Source organism: Fistularia commersonii, chromosome 16 (genome assembly GCF_037954325.1).
Source record: "Fistularia commersonii isolate RoL2024-O1a breed Wild chromosome 16, RoL_Fcom_v1.0, whole genome shotgun sequence".
Classification (NCBI taxonomy): domain Eukaryota; kingdom Metazoa; phylum Chordata; class Actinopteri; order Syngnathiformes; family Fistulariidae; genus Fistularia; species Fistularia commersonii.
In genome coordinates this window covers 11,097,058-11,116,401 of record NC_141299.1, presented here as the reverse complement: position 1 = coordinate 11,116,401, position 19,344 = coordinate 11,097,058, and the positions used below count along the sequence as shown (strand labels likewise).

At 41.7% G+C, this 19,344-nt stretch overlaps 2 protein-coding genes and 1 long non-coding RNA gene across 5 annotated transcripts in view; 2 read left to right on the top strand and 1 right to left on the bottom strand.

Annotated features, from left to right (window-relative positions):
* Nucleotides 1–539: 539 nt before the first annotated feature.
* LOC147225904 (uncharacterized) lies at nucleotides 540–4,895 on the top strand. The gene is made up of 4 exons (XR_015107283.1): nucleotides 540–664; nucleotides 3,072–3,162; nucleotides 4,303–4,419; nucleotides 4,620–4,895. It is a non-coding gene; the product is annotated as an uncharacterized LOC147225904 (long non-coding RNA).
* Nucleotides 4,896–5,603: 708 nt separating this feature from the next.
* Nucleotides 5,604–10,525, bottom strand: cdkn2c (cyclin-dependent kinase inhibitor 2C (p18, inhibits CDK4)). The gene is made up of 3 exons (XM_086162095.1): nucleotides 9,967–10,525; nucleotides 8,739–9,096; nucleotides 5,604–5,953 (listed from the first exon to the last, which is right to left on the bottom strand). The coding sequence occupies exons 1-3, from the start codon at nucleotides 10,099–10,101 to the stop codon at nucleotides 5,943–5,945; spliced, it is 504 nt and encodes a 167-aa protein (XP_086018221.1). The 5' UTR covers nucleotides 10,102–10,525; the 3' UTR covers nucleotides 5,604–5,942.
* A 1,805-nt stretch (nucleotides 10,526–12,330) lies between these two features.
* faf1 (Fas (TNFRSF6) associated factor 1) overlaps nucleotides 12,331–19,344 on the top strand; it is a 57,032-nt gene continuing 50,018 nt past the window's right edge. For 2 of the 3 annotated variants that reach the window (XM_086161366.1, XM_086161365.1), the window contains exons 1-4: nucleotides 12,331–12,617; nucleotides 14,011–14,079; nucleotides 16,484–16,530; nucleotides 19,012–19,277. In XM_086161366.1, coding sequence (XP_086017492.1) covers nucleotides 12,558–12,617; nucleotides 14,011–14,079; nucleotides 16,484–16,530; nucleotides 19,012–19,277 — 442 coding nt within the window. In that variant the 5' untranslated portion in view covers nucleotides 12,331–12,557. The remainder of the gene's footprint in view (nucleotides 12,618–14,010; nucleotides 14,080–16,483; nucleotides 16,531–19,011; nucleotides 19,278–19,344) is intronic. The other variant, XM_086161367.1, reaches the window with a different exon arrangement.

The window sequence follows — 19,344 nt, the reverse complement described above, 5'->3', positions numbered from 1 at the left end:
GAGAGACTTATTTATTTTTTTCGTGTCCAAAATTAGAAAAACGACAAAAGTGCTAATTTAGGATGGAAGAAGACAGAACGTCTCGGTATGTGTGTTGTCTGTTTATTTCAGGATCCTTGTTAGACCTTTCCTTGTTTGTAAGCATAAATATGAGTATGCTGTGTGCTACGGGCAAATAAAAAGCAAACATTGCGAGAAAATAACGTCTGTCAGTAAATCACTTCTCTAATCACTTCTATAAGTTAGTTCTGTGATCCAATTAACTACAGACAGTATCAGCACACAGTACCAATCCTGCTATTACGCCCAAAATGTGCAAACTCCTTTTTGATACTACAAACCTTTGCACAATGCCACTGTGGGATCTTTTGCTCTGCTGATGCTTTATGGTCGATGACTTCATCGTAAAAGGTCTTTCAAAACATTGGATTTGCTGCTTCTTGACCTCAGGTGACATTCTTGGAATTGGAGAAGCACAAGATTACATGATAAAATGATTGAACACAGAATGTGGCATCACAACAGTTTTGAACGTTTGAGAAGAAAGCATGATCATGGGAACGAGAGAAAAGGGAACAGAGTACTTACTTGTAAAACAAACAGGAAATTCACTGTATTGTTCATGACGAGACTTGAGAGTGAAACCTTGTCTTATGAGATTAAGGTAACTTGATTCGCTCGTATATCAAATTAAATTTCCCGATTGAAATGAATTGAAACGCTATAAAACTGTTCACCACCTTGTGTTTTTTTTTTATTTTATTTTATTTTTGCGTGATTCAAAATAATATTGTTTCTTCCCTACATTACTGTTGAGAGGAATATTCAAATATTCAGAGTTCTGTTATTTCCCATTGGCAGTGAATGCGTTTTGGACACGCGAGAGTGTTCGAGAGGCGCGAAGATAACGGGTTTTTGAGCGTCTGTCATTGCAGGATTTTGGACGTAACTGTTCCAATAAAACAAGGGTTTGTTTACCAACCGCTCGTTATCCGATCGGATGCGATATTGGTGTCAGAAGTAAAGCCCCCGGGTTCGATCTGCCTGTCTCCGCCGATCTGCGCGGTTAGCCCGAACCCGGCTAACTGCTTCTTCAACCTGAGGTATGGCGGCGCGGCGAGAGTCGCTCGTCTGAGATTCAAAGAGGAGATGGTGGACGGATGTTTAAGCTGGTACGTCGGGGACGTGAGGAAGAATTTGACCGTGATGCGGAGCATTTTGCTGAGACAAGTCAAGAAGCTAGCTGCCGATGCTGGCTTTGGCTCCGCGGGACAAGCTCGGGAGAACGGTCGCCAGGGGCAACGCGGGGTCGGATTGGGAATGGCGGTGCTCCATGTCAAGACGCTGAAATAATCTGGTGTATCGAACTGGGAGGTGTTCCGCGTCCAATTTGAAGTATCGACAATAAACCTAGTCTGACTGAGGAAGCGTCAACATGCTAGCCCAGCCGAAATAGACACTGCGGGGCTTTAGTTAGTGCTCTGCAGCGGCGTTTTTGGACGAGGCGACCAACCTGATGTTCTGCGCTTGGAGCTGTCAAACGGGCAGATGTAGGCCAGGGATGCGCTCCGTGTGCTGGCTTATGACGTTGAAACCCTTGCAAAGAGAGCATATGTCCACACGCAGGCTGGAGTGCAGAGCGAGCTGGCCAGGGACCAGTTCATCCGTGCCATTACTCCCAGAGAACTGGGCATACAGACACAGCTAGTGCATCATCCTTACCCTGCAGGAGGCAATGGAGCTACAGGGAGGTCATGGGAGGATCTGCTCATAGTGACCCTGCTGTGAGCCCTGCTGTGAGAGACGCCGTACAGGAAGGTCTGGGCCAAGAGAAGTCGGCATGGGAGGAAGAGTTGACCGAACTGTGTTGTCACTGCGACCATCCTGCTGTGGCACCCTCTGTTGGGTGTGTGGACAGTCTGGCCATATCAGTGTCCGCTATCCCAAACAGGGTCTGCGTAAAAGGGACGACGCAGACCCCTTCCCCTATGTCCCACCACGCCCCGTCCTCATAGGCCCGGACACACTTCCCCCAAAAGCGGATGACACCGCAGAGTCTGCGAGGGTGGTTGGCTGGACCCATGTAGGAGATTTTTGCCACGTTGCCATCAGCCTGGCGGGGGCTCCATGCATAACCCTCGACACCGGTTCCACAACAACACTGATAAGGCCTGATACAGTTCCAGCAGGAGTACGGTTAGAACCTACTACAGTGAAGCTGCGAAAAGTGACCGGTGAACTAGCCCTCCTGACCTTTAGAGTGTGGGTTACAGCGATGTAGGTGTTCCCTGCATATGAGGACCGAGGACTCGAAATACTCCTTTGCATCCTCAGAGTGATGGGTTCGTGGAACGATTTAACAGAACCCCGGCAAAACAACTCAGCATCCTCACTGCAGAACATGAACTTGACTGGGACATGCAGCTAACCCTCATCTTATTGGCCTACTGGTTAGTTGTGCAGGAATCCGCCTCATGCACACCTGCCGGGCTCATGTTGGCAGACCCCCAGACACACCGGCGGCTCCACCAGGATCCGAATACGGCAGCGGGCTCGTGGAGGAGTCATCTCATGCCTTTGCTCGTGAGGAAGTGTGAGACAGAAAAGAAGGGACTTTTTGGCTGGGGACCTGGTGTGGGTGTACAGTCCAAAGAGGAAGAAGGGCTGGAGCCCAAAGTTGGACAGTCAATAGGTGGCGTTTTGTGAGGCAATGGAAAAGTTCAGGGTCTTTGTGAGGGGGGAACAGTGTAGCAACCCGGCAGTTTTGTTGAGAGAAATCTTCATAGTTCTGTTATTTCCTACTGGCTGTGAATGTTTTGGATGAGCGAACGAGATGGTGGGTAAAAGAAGGGTTTATTTACCTACTACTCGTAACTATTGAACACATCCGATCGGACGCTAAACATGACACGTACTTTAAAATAACAAATAATGTATAAAAAATTAATATATAATAAAAGAGTGTAAAGAAATAAACTGGTTTTATTAAGTGTGTTTGCCTTGAAGATCAGACGAAGATGCTGCCATCTGCTTCACCTATTCCCCCGTAAATGTGCTGTGCCTTCTCGCAGATGATGATCTTGGTTACGGTGTCTCATCAACAACAACTTCATCTCTTGATGGACAGGGCGATTGAGCGACGGCATGTATCTGGGAAAACTTGTAAGTCGATGCCCTCACAAATCAAGGTTCCCTTTGATATACAGGACCGTCTCAGAAAATTAGAATATTGTGATAAAGTTCTTTATCTTCTGTAATGCAATTACAAAAGCAAAAATGTCATACATTCTGGATTCAATACAAATCAACTGAAATATTGCAAGCCTTTTATTATTTTAATATTACTGATTATGGCTTACATCTTAAAAAAACTCAAGAAATCCTATCATGAATTTTTTTTTTCCTTAAATTGCATTACAGAAGATAAAGATAAAGAATATTCTAATTTTCTGAGACAGTCCTGTAATCACAAAGCTTCACATTTTATCTCCACACTAAACGCCCCCCAATTCATTGGCGTGCAGGGGAGGGGTGCGTCGGCCCCGGGCATTGGACGTGAGGCATTCAATCAGAGAAAGAAAATAAGATAGTCATTTTGAATTTTTTTGTGATGATAAATCATTTTAGATGCTCAACACACTGCACAGGAAGTTGTCAGTCTTTTATTTATTTAACTTTATTTCTTGGCGTACCCCTTCTATCTAGAGAAAATGGTTCCACCCCCACCCATCCCTGCGCATGCGCATAATGCACTGCTCAAGCGCAACCCATCAAAAGCGTCAAACGGAGCTGGCTGTCCGTTTCTGCGTGTCCTCACGTCATATCTCGTCTTTTCTTCAGCTTTTTATGCATCTAGATAACTTCTTTTATCTACTCGGGTCAGTAAATAAGTCTACAACTAGGTGCAACTATGTTATTTGAAAATCTTTTTGGGCGCTGTTTAATGGAATTTATACGTGGGATGTTTCCGACGCGGTGTGTTTCACACGTGTTATTACTTACAATCGCATTTTTAGTCGCAAGCAGTACATTTTCAAAATTAAAATTAATAAAAAGATATTTGAGGTCTTCTATGGCTCAAGAGCGACTGACAAACCAAGCTTTAATAAGCAATGAAAAAAGTTCTCTTAGCTGATCTAAAAAGTGAAGTAGTTCAAGTGCTTTGTGACATGAGGTAACATTTGGGGAAAATGTCTTAATCAAGTTGGTTGATTTATACTAACACTGATTTTTTTTTTCTTGTTTCACTTGTGTGTTTTTATTCAAAATGTTTTCCTTTTTCACATTTGTCATTATATTTAGCGTCATACTGGAGTCTTTGGGGTATTCAATCAAGATTTGCCCCGGGCATCACCAGACCTCTGCACGCAACTGCTTCCATCCCATAATGAGTTTTCGAGTGTCTTTCAGTACCTATCTGTACGTATCATATTGAACCTCGTCCGTGAAGAAGTCCCAAATAATGAAGCTCCACGTCTTTCAGCCTGGGCCTCCTCCTCTGTATATTGAGAAAAAAAAACACACAAAACGTTCGTTGCAGAGGCGCAGCTTTTAAATAAAAAATAATAATTAAAAAAAGTTATATTAACATTTTGGAATATATTTTAATATTTTACCAGACGTCATCGATATCTCCGCGCAGAGCAGGGCCGGCTGGGAGGGGCTGTCCGTGCAGGAAAAGGATTACGGCCGGGATCCCGTTGTGGTTTCGTAGCAGCTCCCGCACCTCCCGCATGGATAAGGAGCCCAGCATCTCGACCCCCCTCCCCCCCCCCCCTTTTAAGGCCTTCCTATAATTTGTTTGTGCACAATTCATTTTCTGTCTTTTACATTTTTGTTTTTTCGTTTTAACTTTGCAGTTTCGTATCATATTGATGCGTCACTGCGCATCGCGTTATGTTATTAGTGTGTGTGGCGTGCTTTCGAAACGACGAAAACCCCAATAAAAAGATGAAATGTGACGGGAAGTGTGTTTCCCATGACCTTTCGAAACCCTATCAGAATAAACCGAATTATTCGATTGTGCATAAATACAACTGGGATACAAAAGAAGGGTCGGGAAAAACGTGAAAAATTGGAAGTCAGGTGGGGTGTACCTGGGTTGTGAAATTGGGGAGAAGTGTTTTGACAATGGTAACCACATAAAAGAGCCTGCAATGTGTCGTTTGTACGTTTCTCGGATTTAAAAATAACTCGATCACACAAACAGGTGTAAAAAATAACCTGAAAGTTTGAATGAAAAATATACATATATATATATATATATTCATTCAAACTTTTTCATTTTTGTCGAGGCCGCGACGCGTGGCGACTTTCCACGCGTTACTTCCTGTTTCAACCGACAACATACACACGCTCTTTCTCTTTCACACACACAAACAAAAACACACACGCACCACGCAGGCGAAGCTGTTTTTGGACTGACTCGCACTCACTTGCAAACTGCTATCTAAGAAAAATGATTTAAAAAAAAACATAATATAATGATTATCAATAATAAAAATAAATAAAAGTGACCCACTTTTCGTCGTTAGTAAAACCAAAAAAAAAAAAAACAGAAACAAGAATTTAAAATAAACTTTGAAGGGGAGTTGAGGAGAAATGCAGAAAAAAAGAAATTGATGGAGAGCATGCATTTTAATGGGGGTAAGTAGAGGAGAAAGGTGGGGGGACAGCTGTGGAGGGCACATAGGTCAGAAATAAGAAAACAAACTCAAACTCGCTCGCCGGGGTGTTTATTGCGGTTAAATTAAACACTCTGAAATAAAAACTACAAGGCATGACCACAAGCAAATCAACGAAAAAGTAACCAACAGATAAGACGGATGTAGTTTCTAGGAGATGTACACACAGGTCACACCGGATCCCGGCAGGGGTCAGGGCCCAAGGGACGACGGCAGGCGGGCAGGCAGGCCGGCTGGCTCCGTCCCACCCAGGGAACATCAGCGCGGATCTGGTGGTTTAAGGGAGGTGGAGAGACAGGGAGCAGGGTATGCAATGAATCTTCATTTCAATCCATCAGTGACGGGTAAAATCGAAACACGAACAACCCCGAAGATAAACAGGAGCGGCGGGGTCAACGCGGTCCGAGCTTTCTGAGAAAGACACACACGGAACTGCCGGGGTGCAGGCAGAGGAGTGTGAATATGAAAAGGATGACAGGTTCTATCTGCACTAAAGAGTGGGGTAAGATATAAATGTAGATTACAATTCTGATAGGCTGTGGTGATGTATGAACGCATCAGACTGGCCGTGGAGGCCCGGGGGCCCACACTCCTTAACAATTCGTTTGACTCCTGAAATAAACGGAAAAAAGGAACTATCGCGAGATTTACACGTGACCGCAGGGACGCCTGTTCCCGGTTCATTTACTTCCTTCAACTTCACGCTAATATTCGGGTGACTGCAGTGATTCCGGAAGTTCATGTCATTTCCATGGAAATGGTTAAAGAGTGATCAAATGCACTTCGTTTTTGGACAACCGAAAGTCAGTTAGTGCCACCAAAACAGCAATTTACATGAAATGCCCTTTAGTAAATTTTCTCCACCTGATTGGTCAAAACCCGGAAGGTGGGGCTATATGACGTCACACACCGCGGCCCACCGCAACTTTATACCGCGGTGTTGAGCAATATCATCTGAATAACGAACTCACGTTAAAATTGAAATCTAGCCTCTGACTTTTTTTTTTCTGGAAATGTCAGTGGAGGTTTTAGATCAGATAAAACAGGCCACGATTTTTCAGTTGTGGGCACACGAATTCTGCATCTTGTAAAAAAGAAAGCAAATGGAACCGTTTACCTTCAACTGACTTCACCCTTCATTTGATGATTAATTCCGAAATTGAAAAACAACAAACGAAACCATCTGGTAAAGAAAAGAGTTTGCAAGTACACCTATAATGTTTACACTTTCATTATCTATTATCAATACAAATCTAAACATACAGTTGACCCCAGAGTAAGAACTTCATTGTCCAGGGAATTACAGTGCACATTGTACAGATTTCCACACTGTCACTTGACAATGAACACTTAAATCTTGAATCTTGAATCTATGAGTGTGAATTGTAGTATTTAAATGGCACCTGTTATGGGTCTTGACTGTTGATTATTGTTGAAGGAATTAAGATTTTAGTTACAATTCACTCAAAAAAAGTCCATTACATAAACTCTGGCCAGATCTACTCAATGATAATATTCATACAGCTTAATACGCAACGAATCAATAATACAATTGTAAAACAATAATACAATAATACTGCTTAATTGATTATATGACTTAGTGATAACTATAAAAATGCCGATGCCAGATCAGATAATTCTTTAAAAGTTAAATTACTAGAAAGTTAGTTAGCACTCTTCCCACAAAGATGTCCCTTTTTCTTAGTCTTTTCTTCATGACTCTAGCATCAACACCTAAATATTATTGGCTGTCAGTGTGTATTATGGATTTAAAGTTGTGAATTGCATTCAAATTATCCTTTTTTCTTGAGCAAAGCGCGGTGGCGAATGTAATCTGATGCAAACATTGGCCTTCGGAACACTTTTTAAGTTGACAACCTCATTTATTAGATAGCATGGATTTTCTGGTGAACTTGTGAATGTACAGTGTGTCTGAGTGCTGATTCAAGAGGTGCAAAGCACAGCACACATGCATCACCCCTTCTATCCCAAACCTTAAATATAGTAAATCTTAACCAGAAAACCAAAGCTGCATGTCAAACATTTTTTTTGAAAATGAAATTAATGACAATGGACAAAAAAAGGGAATGGACTGGCGAGCCTGGTCAGACTTTCGGTACTGCTAATAAAATAATTTGAGAAATCAGCAAAATCTACGTTACACCTGAGACATTCTTTTGATGTTATACATGTAAGCTTAGTTATTACATTTTACTACACAGAATACTGTGCCTGGAAAACATTGAAATGTGACCGTAGTTATATTTTCAAAAGGTGGAAAGTGATTCATTTCAATGACTAAGTGCTAACTGTAACTCTAACGTTTCTAGAGTCAAAAGTCAGTGGATAAAATAAATATTAAAGGGTTGTTTATATTTCATTGCCATTTATACATGTGTGGTGAGTGTGTGTGTGTGTGTGTGTGTGTGTGTGTGTGTGTGTGTGTGTGTGTGTGTTGTATATGTATGTATCTATCGATCTAACTATATATATATATATATATATATAAAGGCTATGATATATATGTATGTGTATGTGTGTGTGTGTGTGTGTGTATATATATATATATATATATATATATATACACACACACACACACACACACATACATACATATATTCATATATATACATTTTTTTATCTAGTTAGGGACAGATGTTAGACCCGTGCATGCACACAGACGCACACACAGAAAACACACCCAAAAGCTATTTCCTGATTTTGACTGTTCTGCTGTTGATGTCTTTTGTTCTTGAAATTTCCCCAATATCGCACGATTAAATGTTCTATTCTATTATCCATTATTCTATATCCACAGTTATATTCTATTCTATTGTTTTTTTATTGTTAAACCCTTCCTTTAAACTGATACAATAATAAAAACAAAAATATCAGTCAAAGCCCGATGCAATTTGAACTTGTGCATGAAGTGGTGTGTTTTGGATAAAACGGAGTGTTTTCATGTGTTGCGAGGCTCCAGGGATGAATCCATATCTTTGGGAGCATTCCGTTTTAATCCAGATTACTTAGTGTGTTACGGTGCTAACTACTCACATGTATACAAGTAGTCGGCGATGCACGCCGCGGTGTGTCTCCACCTGTTGAGGCGCGCCAGGTCCTCGGCGGAGTGGCCGTTGGCGTTGGCCCTGCGGGGGTCCGAGGTGCGACCGATCAGCAGCAGGGCCACCTCGGTGTGGCCCTGCATGGCGGCCAGGTGCAGGGGCAGGTTGCCGTGTGCGTCCGGCGCGTTCACATCTGCGCCGTGATTGACCAGCACACGCACGGTTTCTAGGAATCCTTCCCGTGCGGCGTCATGAGTGACCGTGAGGCCGCACACCGGGTCAGGCAAGTTCGCGTCCGCGCCTGCCAGCAGGAGGGCCTCGGCGACGACGGAGCTCCCAAGCATCACCACCTGGAGTAGGAGCAGAGGGCACACCAATGGACTAACAATCACACCCAGGCACAGTGCTTAAAATTTTACTCCTCCTCATCACCATCACCACAATTTTTATCAGAAAAAAACAAAACAATTCTCAGAATTTGTGTGTCAACCTTTGCAAGGACGGTACTGGTCAGTGGACACTGAGAGACCTGACCACGGAGGGAGCAGGCCTCATCTCTAGACCAGGACACTGCCAAGTGCTGACAAATGGAAATGCAGTGAACCTTATATTTTCTGTCAACCTCCTCTTGCTATGTTGCTTAAAAAATTCGGAGCATCGTAGAAAATGCAGATTTTGGCAGACGAGGGGGACAAGGCCATAAATTGTAACTCATTCGCCTAGTCACCATTTTCAGACAGACTCCATCTTAATGCTTGTTTTACCACCTCACACACCACTTCCACTTCTTATGTTATGCAAATAACATTTTTATTATTGTTTAACTGCATATCCGGACAATTTTATTTGAAATAATTTGCTCGTTTAAAAAAAAAACATTGTGAGGGCACAACATTGGCACCTAAATGCTTTTTTTTTAAATTGTGCTTTGGGCAGAGGAACACCTCGACACTGCTATGTCCTCAATGTTTTCCCATTCGAGGATTTGCATCAGTTTACACTTTTAGTTTATTTAGCTGTGTTATTAAAACTAAACGAAAAAGGTCAGCATGTATTTAAGGCCAAAATAAACAGGATTTGGCCTCAAATCACTTTACAGCAAACACATTAGTAGCATAGCATGTGGAAGAGGTCAAAGGGTTGTGATATTTGACAAAAACACACGCAGAGAGGAAATATATAGTGAAGCCAAATCATTTCTGAGAGCTGATCATGCCTACCTGTAGTGCAGTCCGCATGTACCTATTATATCCATTTACATGTGCTCCATTTTGTTGTAGCAAAAATGTAACTTCAGGGAGATCTCCCCTGGCAGAGGCATTGCAGAGCTTGTCAGCCAGTGAAATGTCAGCCATTCTAATATATATATATATGTATATATATATATATATATATATAAAAAATACCAACAGAATGGAGCCACAAAAAATTCGACTGGCTAAGAATTACAAATAACCCAGACTAGAGTCAGTCTTGTCTTGCTCCACCTCCCCATCACAATTACATCACACAGGCTCAACCTACAAGCTTTAAGCCCTCCAACTGTTTACAACCGCCCGAGCTGCTCTGGAGATGGATATTAAAAAAAATACTTATAGAAAAAAAGGCTCAGTGAGGCAACGATTGCGGACTCCCACAACGTCACCGATCCACCATTTCACTCCAAACATTTGCCCCGAGCTGTGGTTGTGCGCCGCAGCGGCTATTACGCACGGGGTTATTCCTTACTAGAAGGGAATAAAGAATAAGAATGGAGGTGGCGGGAGGTGAAAAGCACCATGTGACTATAAGCTTGCGCGACATACAACCCCCCCCAGCCCCCCCGCAGCGCCCCCCCCTGCCCCCCCATCCGGTGCTCGCAGCATACCGTGGGCATGGAATGGAAACGCACCAAACAGCTATAGTTGCAAGATTGCGCGCAATATAGCTGCTGTCGGTTCACGGGGATTAGTGGACACCTGCTACTGTTACCGTGCAATGATAGAGCTGCAGCAATCATGACCAAGGACGCATACACACACGCCCGCGCGCGCACACACACACATACATACACACACTCACGGCTTCCTCTGCTGACTGCAGCCCATAATAATCATGCAGCCTCGCCTTTGGCAGATATATAGGATGCCTGTTCACAGCAAGTCTGTGACAGCAATACATTATTTATTTCTTTTTAAATAGTCGAGTTTTATTATATAGATATATTTTTAACCGCGCGTTTACATAAACGCGATTCCCGCAGCCGAATAAACTGCTGATGTGGTGATCACATCACGCACGTTGGATTATATTATATTGGGGGGGGGGGGTAAATGCGTCCCTTTTTGCGTTATCCTCGCTGAAAAACTATGATGGGGTTCTGGGGGAGGAGGAAAAAAAATCCAAATAAAATAAATAATAAAAGATAGGCAATCGATGGCTGCGTCTGCGCAGATTACGATGCGATGTCACGTTCCCTTCCCGCTCATTTTTTAAAATAGTAAGAGTATGCCGCGTCTCTCCAACCTCCTCCCCGTCGAGCACGCACACACATAAACACACACATAAACACACACACCGGGTGACACGTCGAGCAAACGGATCGCACCCTAAGATTCGGTGTCATGTTCACAAACAGCCCCGACTCTGAAGGCGATCCCCCGGAAAGAAACCCCAAACCGGTGCCGCATCAGTGCGCCGCGCCGCGCCGCGTAACGCCGCTACGCCGCGCCAAACCGGACCGGACCGGACCGGACCGGGCGTCTCTCCTCCGTTGAGACGTCCGCGCTCCCGATCGCCCAACACCCTGCAGCGAGTCCGCCAAAAAGTATGACCCAAAAACATGATGTAGTGTCAGATGTGGGCGGGGCTGTTAAAAATAAAAGCAGAAGATGCTCCGACAAGCAAGCTCAGCAGAACGTGTGCGCCTTTCCTCCATCTTCATCCCGGTGATAGCGATCCGCACCATTTACCCGCTCGTATAGAAAAACCCTCCCACCGATCATGCGTTCGATGTTTTATCTGTAATCGCCATATCCAGCAAAAAAAAAACAAAAAAAAAAAAAAAAAAAAAAACATCATCCGCTATGACCAAGCGCTTTCAGCTTCCCTCTGCATTATGGGATGGCACCCTCTTGTGTTCAGCTTCTCATCCTGCACGGTGACGAGATGTAATCATCAGTTATTTCAACTTTTTTGGCGGTTGATCTATCAGCAAATAACAGAATAAAATTACAAAAAAAACAAAAAAAAAAAACCAAAACGCATTTGTTATATGTGCTTAAAAGCAACCAATATGTATTGTGTATTGTTTAATTTAAGCAGATCCATATTCAACGGTGACTATACTGTAGACCCCAGTTTACAGCCTCGCAGCCGCTCTGTATTCCGCGGGGCGCACTTTCTCCAGAATGTCGAATGATATAAGATTCTAGGGAGGAAATAAGTACATTTTCCCCTTTAATTATTGTATTTTTCCCGATCTTTTGTTCCTCACACAGAAGTCTAACACGGAGTTTCGTAGGCTTCAACATGTTGACAGACAGACGTTTGTACTTTACGTCGCTGGACGCTTTTACACCAGTCGCCCTCGGTTTACGTCAGTCGTAAAGTGCAAGACAATAATATGAGATAGCTGAGCACTGTATCGTTACTTTGTAGAATGACTGTCTGGAGCCTTTAATTCCCGACAAAGTTAATTATTTTCATTTTGCTGACGTCTCAGTCGCCGTCACGTCATAGCGAAGCATTTTAGTAGTAATCGTGTCCCTCTGTGAAGAGAGAAAGCGACGAGTGCGAGTGGAAGAAGAATTGCATTTAGCCAGTCATTGCCATGGCCTCCGAAAGCAGCGATAGCAACATGGATAGAGAAATGATTCTGGCTGACTTTCAGGTCTGTCTCTTTTGTATGTCCAAATTGTTGCCTCCACCAGTTTGCCGTTGTTCTTTTGCCTTGGCTAACTGTCAGCAACGACACACTCGATGTGAGCGGCATCGTAAATAGCATATCCAACCTGTGCTATGGTGCCTGGGGTTAGCATGGTGAGCTAACAAACTGACAGCTTGCTAACTGATGCTGACGGCTGTTATTAGCGCACTAGCTCGCTAACTCAGCATCGCTGGCCGACGATGCCGATGTAAACACTTGGGCAAATTTTTGTTTAATGATGACTACTAGACTGCTTGGCAGCAACACCCTGTTTACATCAGTTGACTTTAGCTCAAAGTGGAGTCACGCCGCTGACATGACCTGTCAACATATTTACGCAATGGTTTCTAAATCGTCGTCAAGTATATTGTGTCGCCAGCTCATATCTGCCTGGTAAACCAACTTGCACATAGCTAAAAAGGCTAATCTAGTCCTGCTATAAATATTCTTTGTGCTTGCTTGTAGTTACTTTTCAACCTTTTGTGCCGGGTTTTGACTCAACTTTATCTTGTGAAACTAACTTTAGTTTGCTGGAAAAGTCTGTTCGTATAATGGTTAGCACCTAGGGTACATGACAAGTTGAAAAAAGAACATAAGAGAAAATTCTAAACTCCCAAGAATCCTACAATACTCGCAGCAGTGTCACACTTTCTATTGCTATTCATGTTATTGAGATTTCCTTTTTAAGAAGGCAACTTAACATTGCAACTTAACATTGTTATTTATAAGCAGAAAGTAGTCAAAAACAACTCGGCTCCCCCCGTACATTGTACTCCCTAAAGTTACTCTACACAGGACAATAAAAATGAAACTAAGAATTCAAGTTATCACATGGTCCTATTGCAGACGTATGCCCTTTATTCTGAGAAAAAAAGAACTGATCACCTACTTCATTTACCAGTGAAAGAGTACCAATTCTTAATATAACAGAGAAGAATGTGACCATGATCCACTCTTTATTTGATATACAGTATATGACAGTTTGTTTTTTTTATGTCCAAGCTGTAGTATTCTCTAAATCTTCCATTTGCATATGTTTATCAATACTTATAAAGATTCACAGTCGTTGTGCTGCAACAGTTTTGACTTTTAAGTCTTAACATTGCATTACATTTTAATTTCATTTCTGTAGTACTGCGTTAAGGGGTTCATTGCTGACCATGAATTGTATTCTGAAAAGTTCCAGTGCCTCAAAAAACAGCCAATGCTTTATACCCTTATCAATAAATTGTGTATTGTCATTTGTGTATTTTATGGCATGTAGTTTAATATTCTGAATCGTCTTCATATCTGTCTAACTGCTGCTGCACGCCACAAGCCATTGACTTCATTCTGTCTTGTTTTTACTTTTTCGCAGGCTTGCACTGGAATAGACAACATTGCAGAGGCAATTACTCTGTTAGAGCTTAATAACTGGGATTTAGTGGTAAGTTCATTACACAAATGCTTTGAGTTTTCACACACAGGTGTCCTCTGCATAAGTGCAAGAATGAACATCTTGTGACACTACTATTCCTTGATTTCTACAGTTTTACAAATCAGACAGTGTAGTGGCAGCATCCACCTCCTAAAACTCAAATCAGAGGATGTGGTGGGAGAGGTTTGACGAAGGAACTGATCATTTTAGGTGAACAGTGACAAATGTATCCTGTCACATTTATAATCACTCCTGATTAGTTTAAAAAAGACAAACTTTCTACTCGGTGCATACTGGAAGAGCTTCAAAGCGGGCAGCGTCAGCCAAGCAGTGGCAGACGTGGGCCTGGCCTTACTGTGGTAGTAAGTCCGGTTATTTGCTTCTCTTCGGCTGTTAATAGCTTTTGTAAACAGAGACAAAAAGTGTGTGTGTGGGGGGGCTTTGGGTAGGTGCATGGGCTGGCTGTTAGTGGGGTTGGATGATGAAAACTATTTTTAAGGTTTACTTGCTCCTATATACATTTTAAATATGTATATAAATGTAATTGTCATATAAATAGTCAATCATCAAACATCCTAATAAATTAAATATAGATTAAATAAATTCAATAAATTCAATAACTTAAAAATTAAATAAATTAAATGAATTAATTTACTTATTTAAATAAATAAATAAATTAAAAATAGATTATGATTCAATACAGAGACATTTATCTCTTCATTTCTGTAGATGAAATTAATTTTGTTTTTTCTCATCCAGACAGCTAGTTTGTGTCCAACGTAGTCTTTCTACATAATGCAGCAGGTAGTTTCCTCTGAAACTCATACTATCATCACTGATCATATCATCATCAACAGTAAAGGTTTCTGGTTCTCCGCTTGTTCCCTGATGTGGAACCAGTAAAAAAACCCTGTCCTTGTAATTGTAGCCCTTTTACATTGTGCTGCAACTGAATGATGGCTTCTTCATCATATCACCTGAAATGTTCATACCAACGAAGGGTATACATATGCTTTTTCTGCCAAGGGTTTACCATACACAATAAACTGTTCTGACTAATAGTTCAAGATTAATTTTTTATAAATCCACAAAATCACGTTTGTTTGGGTACATGTGTTTCCACATGTATTTGCTTGTCTGTCTGTCTGTCTCTCTATCCATCTGAGGGACAAAGAGATATGATCCGCACTGTCAATATCATAGCTGTGATGTCACCTATGTCAGTGTCACTGATAGGGTGTCTGTTGACCCCTACCTGATGCAAGGTGACTTTGTGATGTCACACAGAGGAATCTGTGATGAGGAAGCTGTGATGTCACAGTGTGGAAGGCCAACAGGAAACAACCAACAGGTCTATGTCAACTATCTGGAGTGGGGCAGTGGAAAATATTATTGTGACAGACAGGACAAGTGTAAACTAATAACATTGTAACACAACTGCAGAGAAGGAAGATTGAGGATTTTTTTTAAAATGTATTGGGATATGGAGACAGTGGTTAGGGGATATGATGACTATTTGATGAGCACTAGTCTAGAATAGGCAAGGTGACAGTAATATTGCAATATGGGTGTCACCTGCTGTGAAACTTGATAGAAGAGAAAAGACAATATATCCTAAATAAGTCCATGAAAAGACAGAGACCCATTGTACTGTGTGTACATGCTGTATATAGTATGTTTTTGTCATTCTCAATGAAATACTACTGGAAAGCTAGGATCTGTCTGCTACAAATTTTTCCCAGACAAATCACAAATGGCCATAATAGGAGTTGCAAAGTTGACAGTCATTTATGAAGCCTTTCCCATGGAGGAAAACATTCTGTAAAAAAACACCCTTGATCCATTTGCCAAGATCCAGAGGATCCCACAGTTACTTGGGGTTTTAATGAGAATTCTGTAATTAACTCCCAAAAAAAAAAATCAGATTTTAGCACAAAAAATTCCGCTGTCTCTTGCTGGTGGTGTTTTTTTTTGCAGTGGCATAGTGAGTGTTCCAGAGAAACCCTTTCAATTGTTCATTTGAACAAAAGCTTAGTATTAGCTAACAGTGTTCGCTGTCATGTTTTTCAACTCCCTTTGTTCCGGTTGGCCCCTGTCTTGAATATTGAGTATAACCTCCCTTTTTTTGCAAATTTAAAGTGAAACATTTTGCGTTGCAAAAAATTTTGATGTATATGATGTTACTGAATTACCCAAAATTTAACAGTTTGCAGAAAGATTAGATTTTAAGAGTTGGCTTTATGCTATTGGTGAGGAATTACCTAATTCTGTCCTGCCTCCATTTAAGAAGAGTTTATAGACAAACAAAAATGGAGTCAGGGTATGTTTCATCACATCTAATACATTCATTAAATTGATTTTAAATGAAAATATTAGCACTGTGTTGTGTAATTTACCTCAGTTTTCATTACAGGCAGCCATCAATGGAGTGATACCACAGGAGAATGGAATCTTGCAAAGGTAAATACGATACCATGTTGCCTCACATTCAGTTTAATTCACATGATTAGTGTCAGTTCACTTAGGAGGAAGAATGAATTCTCACCAAAGCTGTGGGTGACACAATTTGCTGTGCAAAGTTCTTTCCTAAATCTCTATACTCCTGACCCAATGCAGGGTGTTGTGGTAATGGTCGTTAGTCGAAGCTTCCCAGCAAGGTTATGGATGGACAAGAAGAAATACTTTGAATGGATAGCAACAGACTGGTTATAAAAGATAATAAAGATTACATGAAATGGGTAACAATGTCTCGCTGACTTATACTAAACTCAGGATTTTTCAAGTCATTTCTGAAGTGTGGAACCAGTCTGATTATCAGAACTGGGGTGTAGGTTGCTGCTATTTTCAGTGTCCTGTTCATTCATCCTGCAAGCAATCCCTGAAAAGAAAGCATGCATTTTTTTTCAAAAGAGGACAAATTTTCTGTTTCCGTTGCCCCATCATGAAAAAGCATTTGCATGTTAAATCTTAAATTTTGTGGTTTTGTAAGTCAATAAATATCCAGCAGTTGACACCAACTGAGTTGGAGGGGCCCCTGTTATTTCTATTTTGCAGTTTAAGGAGGAATAATATAAAAGACACTGCAACTGAAAGAAAACTTTCTGCCAAGACTGGAGTTGTACACAGTTTCTGAATAGAAAAGGTTTCTTTAAGAAGCTTCGCGCCCCTCACACTCCTTCAACGGTTAGTTGAAACTCATGAATGCACCGAGCTGATCTGGACCCACTCAAACTAAAAGACTTCCTGTTAAACCGTTTTATTTTGTTTACACACTTGTGTGTCTGTGCGTACATGCATGCATGTGCTGTAGTGTGGTTCAGGCCCTTAGACCATGAGAATATTGCAGGTCTTTCTAAGGGCACACATTGCAGTGAATGGAGGCTGACTGGCAAGGTGACAGCAGCCCCACACATTTACTCAGGGGCTGGCACTGGGAAGCCTGGCACTGGCCGTGAAATGGACTCCAATGACGTGACCTGAACCGAAGCCAGCTGCTTGCTATGTTCCAGCTTCACAAAACATTTCCTCCCAATATTGTGCTCTCTATATTATTCGATTCATATAAAAATTCATTGTTGGTCAGAAACCCAAGGCATAAAAGCATGTTAAAAAAAGTTCAGAGTTGAATTTGATAGTACTTTAGAACACCCCGTTTTCCTTTTTGAAATGGTTGAAGGGGCTTAGAAGTCTTTTTTTTGTTGCTGAGTTGGGAAGCCTCTTTGGGCTGCACAGAAGAACAGTGCCATCTAGATGTAGGGCAGCGATTAATGTACTCTTTAACAGCGCCAACAATCAATTTAACGGACTTGGAAGGTCTTTCGCCAAGTACTTTGTTACCCATTTCTCGTAACACTTTATTACCTGCAACAAGCAATTCTTGTTCTCAGTAAGTCTGTCCGTTAGTTTCCTCAATTAAGCGATTATTTAATTGGAGCAAGTCGTGTAAAGGGATGTTCAGTGTCCAAAAGATTGAGACCTTGTCCTGAAATGCCCCAAAACCCAAATTTATTTCACTGAACTATATTTGAAAAGTAAAGAAAGCATAAAAATACTCACAGATATTTTAGACTTTTCTTGAAATCTGACTCAAATCATTGGTCAAAGTATGTGTACACACACGCGCACACACACACACACACACACACACACACACACACACACACACACACACACACACACACACACACACACACACACACCACAATGTCTTTTAAATTAGACACTGCTATACATACCAAATGTGTGTGCAATCATTGTGATTATTTCTAAATGTGTAACTCTTTTTCCAGACTCTTCAAATGTTTTTGGGCATCTTGATGTCACATCAGTATGAATTGGCAAGCGGTTTGTGTGCATATTCGGTATCATCTTCTCATTATTTATATTTTGTACTGATCGTTATGGGATGACTTTTCCTCAGTTGGCTATGGATCCTCAAATAATTGTTTGGTTGCTAATTTCTCATACTTTCAGGCAAGTCTGTATTTTGGGTCTTTTGTGGTCGCTGATTACCGTACGCCTCAGGACAGTGGGCTCTCTGTTGGCTTCTCAAGTTAAATACCTTCTTTGTTAAAAACCCAACTCTGGTGCTCCATCCCTGCCGACGGTTTCTGTTTGCCTTGTGAGGAATATAGGACACACTTTGTACAGGCTCAGAAGAAAAAAGATTTTTTTTACTGTGTGTAAAACCTTGTGTAAGCCACTCTGAGCAAGCAATAAAGAAAGAAGCAGATATTGTAACATGGTTGAAGGGAGGTCATGTGTCGCATATTTTGCTGTAATGTAATTTGATTTGACGAATAAAGGTGACAGGCTAAGGCCGTAGTGAATTGTTTTCTTTTACCCGTTATGTAGTTTTGGTGTTTCTTCTAAATAGCCATTTTTCAATACCTTCATGAACTACAATAAAAACTACTGCCCAACTGTTTTTCTTCTTTACAGCAACTTTTCCAGTGAGGCGAGCCAGGCCAGCATATACGGACCCCCTAGCCAATCAGAAGCAGCTGATGCAGCAGCGAGCGGTGCAGTTCCTCCCCCCTCCTCTTTGTCTTCATCTTCATCTCCTCCATCATCCTCATCCTCAGCTTTTTGCCCCATCAACCCCTCCTCCCGACACATTGTAGAGCGTCAGCCCCGGATGCTCAATTTTAGGGTGGAGTACAGGCAGCGTTCTGTAGAGCTGGTACTGGAAGAGGGCAGCACAGTTGGTAAGCGTCACACTAATCCTGGAAAAATATCTGCATACACCAGGCTTTTTGTGCAGAAAGTTTCATT

What these genes read in the sequence shown, in the direction of transcription:
- cdkn2c (XM_086162095.1), bottom strand. Translation starts at nt 10,101, where the DNA reads ATGGCTGACATTTCACTGGCTGACAAGCTCTGCAATGCCTCTGCCAGG. An exon ending in ACATGCGGACTGCACTACAG is followed by an intron (nt 9,097 to 9,966) that starts GTAGGCATGATC and finishes CTCCTACTCCAG; the next exon opens with GTGGTGATGCTTGGGAGCTC.